The sequence below is a fragment of the Sesamum indicum genome, linkage group LG8, assembly GCF_026168435.1.
Source record: "Sesamum indicum cultivar Baizhima isolate 11 linkage group LG8, ASM2616843v1, whole genome shotgun sequence".
NCBI classification, from domain to species: Eukaryota; Viridiplantae; Streptophyta; class Magnoliopsida; order Lamiales; family Pedaliaceae; genus Sesamum; species Sesamum indicum.
Genome location: NC_142664.1, coordinates 25772698 through 25784483, shown reverse-complemented (window position 1 = coordinate 25784483; position 11786 = coordinate 25772698). Strand labels below are relative to the sequence as shown.

General features: G+C 35.2%; 2 protein-coding genes across 2 annotated transcripts; both read right to left on the bottom strand.

The window, feature by feature from the left end:
- Positions 1-641: 641 nt before the first annotated feature.
- Positions 642-7313, bottom strand: LOC105169391 (uncharacterized). The gene is made up of 3 exons (XM_088883573.1): positions 4790-7313; positions 3586-3596; positions 642-3362 (listed from the first exon to the last, which is right to left on the bottom strand). Exons 1-3 carry the CDS (start codon positions 7246-7248, stop codon positions 784-786), a joined length of 5049 nt encoding a protein of 1682 aa, XP_088739699.1. The 5' UTR covers positions 7249-7313; the 3' UTR covers positions 642-783.
- A 1445-nt stretch (positions 7314-8758) lies between these two features.
- LOC105168856 (putative late blight resistance protein homolog R1B-16) lies at positions 8759-11448 on the bottom strand. Its single transcript, XM_011089032.3, has one exon. It carries the CDS (start codon positions 11380-11382, stop codon positions 8917-8919), a length of 2466 nt encoding a protein of 821 aa, XP_011087334.1. The 5' UTR covers positions 11383-11448; the 3' UTR covers positions 8759-8916.
- Between the last annotated feature and the right edge of the window lie 338 nt (positions 11449-11786).

Below are 11786 nucleotides of genomic sequence, written 5' to 3'. Positions count from 1 at the left end.
ATCGTGTAAGTATATTGAAATTAACATAAAAGAAAAAGAGAGTTATGTGGAAAACCTATGGACAATTTGTTGCAAAATTTGATCAATTTTAGGATGCTCACTTTGGTCGCAAGTTGTTACTAAGGTTGAGGTTTATAGGTTTAAATGTCCGTACAGGACAGGGCCACGTGGCATTTATTTTAGGTAAGGTATTTGTTGGAAGATCAACGGCTTAGGTTTCGGGTCCTAGATTCGGGTTGGTTAGGACACGACCCGACTCGTTAGAAGTATGTGGATTCTATGAACATTTTTGATATTTTTCTTTAACTAAAGGGTACTTCCGATCAAAGGTCCAACTGGGATAATACCCCTATCACAAACCTCGTCTTCTATAAGTACCTGTAATTACTGTAAATTCTTTTTTTGAAAAGATGTATAAAGAAATAGACCTTTTGTAAGAGGGTTTTAATTTGTGGTTTCTTGTAGGATCAAGAACCCAGAGGGGTTGGTCATGATCAGGGTTTATAATGTGCTCTAGGATTTGGACAAGGGATTCAAAGTTGTAAGCCATATGGCCTGATTTCTCTTCCTCACCAGCTATCTCTCTCACAAGAAGCAACTTTGTACATATGCTGTAGCTTGCACAACAATTAAAAGGCATATCAACCAAAACACATAAAAGGTATATATATTCTGTAATTGATTTAATTTAACCAAATTTGATTTGGTTTTTTTTTTTCTTAAATTCAATATAATTTTTATTCTAGAAATTAAAAAAAGAAAACCACAAGATGGAACACATGATTATATCTCCATGGAAGTGCCTAAACGAACTTCAAGATCATTGCCACTGTCGAGTTGTGCCTGCTGTATTTCTCTTGCAGAAGCCAGTACAGAAGGGCTGGAATTGTCCACCTCGATTACTTTGAGTGTTGGAATATCTCCTATAGCAAGAGGGATTTCCTCAAGATGACGGCATCCTCGGATAACCAGGTGATCAAGTCTTGGGAAATTGGTGTCATCGACTACCCAGTTTACCAGATCCACAAGGTCCATACGCAAAAATTGTAGCTGGCAAAACTCCCCTTCATTTGGCTCCCACCTTAAGCTTTTGAACTTACATTCTTGTAGTTTAAGAATTTCGAGATTGAGCAACTTCCCAATTGCATTCAAATGATGATCCAGAACTGTACAACGTTTCAGAGTCAACTTTTTGAGGTAAGGCGGAAAAATTACATTGAAGGTGAACTGAAATCTGGTGCTGCTAAGTTTGAGTGTGTGGAGTTTATGAAGACGGGATAGATCTTTTTCAGTATCTTGTATTTCGTCACAAATAACTCCCAGTTTCTGTAAGTTTGGGATCTTGTCAAGGAACCAATGATTGATTTCAGAGAGTGCTATGGTAGACAGCGTTTGGAGTTTGTCTTGGAGAACAAAGCTGGCCAAGTTATCTTTGTCTAAGAACCGGACATGAGTTCGCTTGAACTTGATGTGTCTTAGTTGTGTCATGTATAATATTCCAGGCGCGATATCACGTGGCCAACGCGAGTTTGTACTTCTTTGAGCAATTAAGGTTTGTAGATTCAACAGTCTGGATATTGAAGAAGGTAAGCCTTTGGCAGAGGAAAAAGCAAGGTACCTTAAGTTGATTAGTTGTAGTATTTCTTCGGGGAATTCAAGGAGGCTTATCCATAATATATCCAATACCCGCAGCAATCTCGATTCAGACAGTATCTTCCAATTTACAGGACCAAAATCGAGCCATGAACGGGCAAGCCTAATTTGTTCCGTTGATATATAAGCATCGTCACTGCTAAAAGGCCCATGAGTGCACACACGACACAAATATGATGTGTTTATTGGGAGATTACCAGGTGTCCATCCATGAACGACAAGAAACTTCTCTTGATGAGCTTTCCTCACACATAGATCCCTCAAGAGATCATGTATGCTGTAGCTTTTCACATTCTCTTTAGTCTCTTGCCGGCGGACAAAAAGAAGATTTCTGTCAACGAGAGCCTTTAGGTGCATCTTCGCAGCCTCTTCCAAGCTTTTATTTGGAATTGGTCTCACAAATCCCTCTGCCGCCCATAATTTGATGAGTCTGGAGGTACGAATCTCATAATCTTCTGGAAAAGCGCCCATGTAGAGAAAACATGGCCTAAGATGGTCTGGCAAATAATTGTAACTCAAAGATAATATATTGGAGAATTGTTCACCCTTGTCAGCTACAGTTGAGCTTACATTATCTGAAACTTGATCCCAGAAATCTTGGCTTGTCTTTGCCTGAGATAGAATTCCACCAATCACATGGATTGCCAGAGGAAGTCCTCTGCAGTCTTTTGCAATTTTTTTCCCAACCTTTTCCAATTCAGGGGGACAAGTTTCTTCTGATGCAAACACCTTTTGACGAAGGAGATTCCAGCTTTCATCATCTTTAAGAAGATTCATTTGGTGATGCAAGCTCTCTGTGCCGGTGTAATCAGCCACACCCAATTCCCTAGTGGTGACAATGATCCGGCTTCCATTGCTTTGATCCGGAAAGAACCTTCTTATATCATCCCACAGCTTAACGTCCCACATATCATCTAAAATGATAAGATATCTTCGACCTATCAATGCTTGATGCAAACGCAAAGCTAATTCATCATTTGTCTCTTCAAGCATTTCATCTTCTGGTTTTCCAATCAAACAATCGAGGAGGCCTAGAAGAATTTCTTGTAGTTTTTCCATGCTATAGTCTTGTGAAATTGTAGCCCATGCACAAGCATCAAAGTGGGAAATAACAGATGGATCATCATAAAGATTCCGCGCCAAAGCAGTCTTACCAATGCCTCCCATGCCAACAATGGCGATGACCTGGAGAGCTTTGGATGGTTGCCCAAAGAGCCGATCCTTCAATTGAATCAAGTCTTGAGCAACTCCCACAATGATGTTGTTTGGATTTGGATCCTGCCTTGATGATGAGAGAGCTGCTGATGAAGTATCTGCCTTGTGATTGCCGTCCATCATTGTCATCATCTCTTTCTTTATAGTATCAACTTCTTCAATTACTTTCTCCAAATCCGGAGGCGAGAAAATGAAGCTCTCACCTTCCCGAATTGAAAGAAATAGCTCCGTGAGCTTGGATTCAAGAATATCTTCTGCACCCTGTGCAGCATCTCTAATTCGACTCTCTAATCTTTGTTTCCGACAACTAGTGACTGCTGAAGAAGAATTCTCGACCAAGTCTTTCAAGAAACAGACCTTTTGTAAGAGGGATGCGATTTGTGGTCTCTTGTTAGGATCAAGAATCCAACTTTGGGAATGATCATGGTGCAGGATCTGCTCTAGGATTTTCACGAGGGATTCAAGGTTGTAAGCCATGTAGTCTGATTTCTCTCCTCACAAGAAGAAAATTAGTGTGCAACAGTCAGAATTTGTATGCTCAAGAACTATATATATATATATATATATATAAACCCACACACATTAATATGTAGCTCAATATTTACTTGGTCAACAGCCTGTCAATCATTACACACCACTTGCAAATAATAATAACTATATATGATGACAAAATTAATTTTTAAATTTGAATATTATAAAACAATACACCTTTCTTACCCTTCTTTCTTCTTTTAAATTTGAATATTAAAAAATTAAAATAAAAAATAGTTTCAAAATTATTTTGAGAATGTTCCCAAATTTGTTTGTTGATTAGGAATTTAGTCAAAGGATGTTCTTTGACTATCGATAAGGTAAGGAAATGTAAGGTTGTTAGGTCATACCAATAATCATAACCAACTTATCTATCATGAATGATTGTCATCCTTGCATCTATGATCGGCCGTGTAATTAAGCATGATCATGTCTTTAACTGGAATATTTCTCTCATATTTACTCCTCTTTGAAAAATTATTTTTGTCTCTTTAATTTTAGATCTAGAATTTTAATCAATCCTCTTTCCACTTCTACTTTTTAAAAGAAATTATTTGAACCCAATTTTTGGGGATTCGACCCTACTCATTGCTTTCACAAATTTATAGTAGGAAAATATTTTTGATGAATCGACATCTATTATATATACATTATCATTTTAATTAATTTTATCATTGACTTAAAATTCTTTAAATAATACATATGATACATGTCTCAACCTACCCAAGTTTTGGCATTTTGCATATACTATCATTGACTTAAAAGTCTTTAAATAATATGTATGATATAAGTCTGTTTTTTTGGAATTGAGTGGATCCATTCTAAACTATAGAGGTGGATTAGTAAATCACTAGTTGATCGATCCAACATATCCAATTTAAACCCTAATTTAGGTCACGTTCACATTAAATAGAATAATCAAGAAGTTCAATTTGTCTATTCTTTTATTGAAATTATAGTTTAAATTATTAATCGACACATCTATGTATATCTACAATTATAAGATATCAAATTAATTAAATGTATTGTAATTATCACTGTATTTATATTAGGGTAAATTACATCAATACCCCATAAAATTTGATATAATTATAAATACATCCCTATTAGATTTTAAATTGCATTTACCCTCAAAAAAATGGGTCCAATCAAAATATATATATAAAAGACATAATTTGACAATAAACAGTGATTTATAATTCCAATTTCAAATCTACACTACTTATTTTAAAATATTTTAAATTATTTCTAAAAATAAATTCAAATATTTTAAATCTATAACACATATTTATTAATCTTTATTTTTCTCTATCTTCTATAAAACACAAAACAAAACACAAAAAAAAAAAAATGAAGAGATGGAGAGGAACATATGCATGATTAATATTACTGTAACCGAGTGGTGCGGAAACGAACTTCAAGGCCATCATTGCCATAGCTCTCCTGTTCTTTCTGTATCATTCTTGCTGAATCCACCAGAGAAGGATTGCATTCATACACCTCAATTAGTTTGAGTGTTGGAATGCCTCCGATGCCATGAGGGATTCGATCGAGGTGCGAGCAATGTCGAATAACCAGGTGTTCAAGTCTTGGGAAACAGATATTATTGGCTGCCCAGTATTCCAGATTCAACTTTTCCATTATCAAACACTTTAGTTGGCAGAACTCCGCTTCACTTACCACCCACAATTCCAGTTCGAATTTACAATCTCTTAATTTGAGAATTTGAAGATTGGGCAGGTAACCGATTCTAGTCCTATCCCCAAAACAAATTCCACAACCATCCAGAGTCAACTCTTTAAGGGAATACGGAAAAATGAGATTGGACAAGAGGTTGTCTGTGAGATACTTGGAGGATGTACAATTGAGTGTGTGGAGATTATGAAGAAGGGATAGATCTATTACACGATCAAGTTCTTCATCGCAAAAGATTCCTAATTTCCCCAAGTTTGGAATTGTTTGAAGCACCCTATCATTAAGTCCAGAGGCTAGTATGGTAGATAGACTTTGAAGCTGATCTTGGACAACAAAATGTTCCCTATACTTATCATCATACCAGACATAAATTCCCTTGAACTTGATGTGTCTTAGTTGTGGCATGTCTAATATTTCAGGCGTCACTACATGCGGGTTAGACGAGAACCAGATTGCTTGAAAAATTAAGAATTGCAAATTACACAGTCTAGATATTGAGGAAGGTAATTTAGAAGTGGATAGAGCAAGGTACCTTAAGTTGACCAGTTGTAGTATTTTCCTTGGAAACTGATCAAGTTTTATGCTCAATATATCCAGTACCCTCAACAATCTAAATGCAGAAATCAAAGGGGATAATATCTCCCAACTTTCATTACCGACGGATAGAAAAGAACGGGTTAGCTGCATTTGATCCAAGGGTCGATCAATATCTTGAATGCTATGAGCAGAGACACGACGCCAACGTACGGCTCCTGAGATATACCGTTTCTTGAGGAATAGAAAGTTCTCTTCATAAGCTTTCCTAAAACACAGGTCCCTCAAGAGATCATGTATGCCGCAGCTCTTGACATTCCCTTGAGGACTTTTTTGTCGGATAAAAATAAGATTTCTGTCAACGAGAGCCTTTAGGTACATCTCGGCAGCCTCCTCCAATCTTTTCCCTGAAATTGGTTTCAAAAATCCCGCTGCCACCCACAATTTGATCAATCTAGAGGCATGGATCTCCGAATCTTCAGGGAAAGCACCCATATAAAGGAGACATGGTTTAAGATGATAAGGTAAATAATTGTAAATCAAAGATAATATACCGAGGATTTCTTCACCCACATCAGCTCCTATTGAACTTAAATCCTCTGCAACTTGCTCCCAGAAATCTTGCGTTCTTTTTGCATGAAATAGAAGTCCACCAATCAAAGAAATTGCAAGAGGAAGGCCTCTACAGTTGTGTGCAATTTTTCTCCCGATTGACTCCAATTCAGGAGAGCAAATCTCTCCAGGTGCAAATACCTTTTGATGCATAAGATTCCAGCTTTCATCATCTTTTAGAAGATGCATGTTGTGATGTGGACTCCGGAAGGCAATGAACTTAGCCAAGCTCGAATTCCTGGTGGTGACAATGATCCGACTTCCATTGTTATTATCCGGAAAGAACATTTTTATATCATCCCAAGAATGGGTATTCCAAATATCATCTAAAATAATCAGATATCTCCGACCAAACAAAGATGTAAACAGATCTTCACCTAATTCCTCATTTCCCATTTGAAGCATTCCATATGTGGGTCGTCTACTAGCAAGGCGAAGGAGGCCTTGTAGAATCTTTCCCACATCATAGTCTTGTGATATTGTAGCCCATGCACGAACATCAAAGTGCACACTAACAAGTCGATCTTTATAAAGATTTCGGGCCAAAGTAGTCTTACCAATACCTCCCATGCCCACAATTGGAATGACCTCAAGTTTAGATTCCCCCCCCGTGAGTCGATACTTGAGCTGCATCTCACTTTCTTCCAAGCTCGACATCATATCTTTGTTTGCAGAGTCAAAGTCCTCAATTAGTTTCTCAAGATCTGGAGGTGAGAAAATGAAGCTCTCACCTTCCCCACATGAAAGAAGTTGATCCACGAGGTGAGATTCAACAACATCTTCTGCCTTATATGCTATATCCCTGATTCGACTCTCCAAACCTCCTCTTCTATAACCACTTACTGCTGAAGAAGAATTTTCGAAAAGATCTTTAAAGAAATAGACCTTTTGTAAGAGGGTTTTCATTTGTGGTTTCTTGTCAGAGTCAAGAACCCAAAGAGGCTGGTGATGATCAGGGGGCAGGAACTGCTCTAAGATTTGGACAAGGGATTCAAGGTTGTAAGCCATGTCGCCTGATTTCTCTTCCTCACTTCCTACTCCTCACAAGAAGATTAATATATCAACTGTTGTGAAGGCAAGGATAAATATAAAGACTTCTATCATTTATTTATTTATTTTTTTTCCCAAAAATGAAATACATCATTTTTATGATGAATAACTAAAAACTATTTTAAATTTTATTTTTATATAATAATAATTTAAATTTTAAATTATAATCTGAAAATATTTTAATCAATTTTTACCTAAATTTAATTTAATATAAATAATAAAATAGTTTGTAATTTATAATTATTTGTATTTGAGATAAATTATAGCAATATTTTATTATTTTATAAATTAAAATATTTTTTATCTGAAAATATTTTAATAAATTTTAACCACAAACAATGAAAAATAATTTTTTTGACAAATAAAAAATATTAAAGAAATTTTATTTTAATATAAAGTAAAATAATTTTTTAAAAAATAATAAAAAGATGCTAGAACTTATCTCAAAAAATAAATAACTATAATTTAATATTTATCTTATAATTTATATAAAAATAATATTTATCTAATACTTTTCTTTTGAAAAGAAAACTTTATTTTTATTGTTTTTTACAATACTAAAATATTTAAATATTTTTAGATCAAATAACAATTCAATTTCAAAAAATAATACAAAGATTCTAGAAATATCTAAAATAATAATAATAATAATTTTAAAGTTATGTTATTATATACTAAAATAAAATTTCTCTAATATACATTAAAAAAAATAAATTTGATTTCTTATAGTTTGCAGCCAAAGTTTATTAGACCATTATTAGACCAAATAATAATTTAATTTAAAAAACTAATAAAAAGATTTTAGAATTTATCTCAAATATAAATAATTAATATTTAAGTTGTTTCGTTAGTTATATAAAAACAAAATTATCTTATATTTTTATTAAAAGTAATTGTTTTTTTGTTATAATTTGAGGTAAATCACGGAATGTAACATCCATAGGTTCATATATATATTATTTTAGTTTATTTTATGATTGACTTAAAAGTCTTTAAATAACACATATCGTACAAATCTCAACCTACCCAATCAAGTTTTGGCATTTTGCATATATTATCATTGACTTTAAAGTCTTTACATAATATGTATGATATAAGTCTATTTTTTTGGATCTGAATGGGTCCATTCAAAACTATAGAGGTGGATTAATAATCAGTAGTTGATCCATCCAATTTAAACCCTAATTTAGGTCATGTTCACATTAAAGAACAATCAATTTGTCTATTCTTTTATTGAAATAACACTTTAAATTATTAATTGACACATCTATGTATATCTATAATTATAAGGTATCAAATTAATTAAATGTATTGTAATCATCACTGTATTTATATTAGGGTAAACTACATCAACACCCCTCAAATTTGACATAGTTACAAATACGTCCCTATTAGATAAAAAATTGTATTTACCCTCCACTTATTGAACCGAATGAGTCCATTCAAAATATGTATAAAATTGATGCGATTTGACAATAAAAAGTGATTTTGATTTTTTGAATCCCAATATTAAATTTACACCTAAAATATTTTAAATTACCTCTAAAAACAAATCCAATAATAAACGGGTATATTTCAATCACATGCATGATTAATATTTCTGTAACCAAGTGGTGCGGAAATGAACTAAAGGCCATCATTCTCAAGCTGTTCTTCCTGTATCATTCTTGCTGAATTCATTACAGAGGGCCTGCAGTTGTGCACCTCGATTACTTGGAGAGTTGGAATGTCTCGGATGACAAGAGGGATTGCCTCGAGATCTGAGCAATGTTGAATAAACAGGTGCTGAAGTCTTCGGAAATGGGACTCATCGGCTACCCAGTTCACCAGATTCAAGTTTTCCATTAGCAAAAACCGTAGTCGGTGGAACTCCCCTTCATCTGGCTCCCACTTTCGGCTTACGAATTGACATCCTTGTAGTTTGAGAATTTCAAGATTGGGCAGTTTACCAATTCTATTCATGTCCGGATCCCGAATTCCACAATCACGCAGAGTCAATTTTTTGAGGGAATCCGGGAAAATGAGATTAGAAAAGTGAGTGCGACCGTCATAAACGGATGTACATTTGAGTGAGTGGAGTTTATGAAGACGGGACAGATCTCTCACATGATCAACTTTTTCATCACAAAAGATTCCTAATTTCTCCAGGTTTGGGATTGTCCGAAGGATCCTATCAGTAAGTTGAGAGATTGCTATGGTAGACAGACTTTGAAGCTGATCTTGGACAACAAAATCTTCCCTGTACTTATCATCATACCAGACATAAAATCCCTTCAACTTGATGTGTCTTAATTGTGCCATGCCTAATGTTTCAGGCGTCACTTCAAGTCGCACACATGATGATGCGATTACTTCAACAATTAAGATTTGCAAATTCCAGAGTCGAGATATTGAAGAAGGCAGTTTAGAAGTGGATAGAGCAAGGTATCTTAAGTTGATCAGTCGTAGTATTTCCTTTGGGAACCGACGGAACTTTACTTCCAATATGTCCAATACCCTCAGCAATCGCGGGAACCCAAGGAGCTTTATTCTCAATACCCTCAGCACTTCGGTTGCAGAAATCCTAGGAGATGATATCTCCCGCCTTCCAGCACTGGTGAACAGAAAAGAACGTGCAAGCGGCATTTGATTCAACGTTTTATCAAAATCTTGGATGCTGTGAAAACACACACGACGCCAGCTTACGGCTCCTAGGATATTCCATTGCTTCATGGATAGAAAGTTCTCTTTATAAGCTATCTTCACACACATGTCCCTCAAGAGATCATGTATGCCGCAGCTCTTGACATTCCCTTGAGGACTTTGTTGTCGGACAAAAATAAGATTTCTGTCAATGAGAGCCTTTAGGTAAATCTCGGCAGCCTCCTCCAATCTTCTCCCTGAAATTGGTTTCAAAAATCCCTCTGCCACCCACAATTTGATGAGTCTAGAGGCATGGATCTCAGAATCTTCTGGGAAAGCACCCATATAAAGGAGACATGGTTTAAGATGATAAGGTAAATAATTGTAACTCAAAGATAATATATCGAGGATTTCTTCGCCCACATCAGCTCCTATCGAACTTAAATCCTCTGCAACTTGCTCCCAGAAAACTTGCCTTCTCTTTGCATGAGATAGAAGTCCACCAATCAAAGAAATTGCAAGAGGAAGGCCTCTACAGTTGTGTGCAATTTTTCTCCCGATTGACTCCAATCCAGGAGAGCAAATCTCTCCAGGTGCAAATACCTTTTGATGAATAAGATTCCAGCTTTCATCATCTTTTAGAAGATACATGTTGTGATGTGGACTCCGGAAGGCAATGAAATTAGCCAAGCTCGAATTCCTGGTGGTGATAATGATCCGACTTCCATTGTTATTATCCGGAAAGAACTTTGTTATATCATTCCAAGAATGGGTATTCCAAATATCATCTAAAATAATCAGATACCTCCGACCCATCAAAGTTGTACGCAGATGTTCACCTAATTCCTCATTTCCCATTTGAAGCATTTCATATGTGGGTCGTCTAATAACAAGGCGAAGGAGGCCTAGTAGAATCTTTCCCACATCATAGTCTTGTGATATTGTAGCCCATGCTCGAACATCAAAGTGCACACTAACAAGTCGATCTTTATAAAGATTTCGGGCCAAAGTAGTCTTACCAATACCTCCCATGCCCACAATTGGAATGACCTCAAGTTTAGATCCTCCCCCCGTGAGTCGATACTTGAGCTGCATCTCACTTTCTTCCAAGCTCGACATCATATCTTTGTTTGCAGAGTCAAAGTCCTCAATTAGTTTCTCAAGATCTGGAGGTGAGAAAATGAAGCTCTCACCTTCCCCACATGAAAGAAGTTGATCCACAAGGTGAGATTCAAGAACATCTTCTGCCTTATATGCTATATCCCTGATTCGACTCTCCAAACCTCGTCTTCTATAACCACTTACTGCTGAAGAAGAATTTTCGAAAAGATCTTTAAAGAAATAGACCTTTTGTAAGAGGGTTTTCATTTGTGGTTTCTTGTCAGAGTCAAGAACCCAAAGAGGCTGGTGATGTTCAGGGTGGAGGAACTGCTCTAGGATTTGGACAAGGGATTCAAGGTTGTAAGCCATGTCGCCTGATCTCTTCCTCACTTCCTACCCCTCACAAGAAGATTAATAAATGAAATGTTGTGAAGGCAAGGATAAGAATAAGACTTCTATCATTTATTTCTTTTTTTTTCCCCAAAAATGAAATGCGTCATTTTTATGATGAATAACTAAAACTATTTTAAATTTTGTTTTTATACAATAAAAATTTAAATTTTAAATTATAATTTAATATAAAAAATAAAATAGTTTGTAATTTATAATTATTTGTATTTGAGATAAATTATAGCAATATTTTATTATTTTCTAAATTTAATTATTATTTATTCTGAAAATATTTTAATAAATTTTAACCACAAACAATGAAAAATAATTTTTTCAACAAATAAAAAATATTAAAGAAATTTTATTTTCCTCTTTCTTCGCCT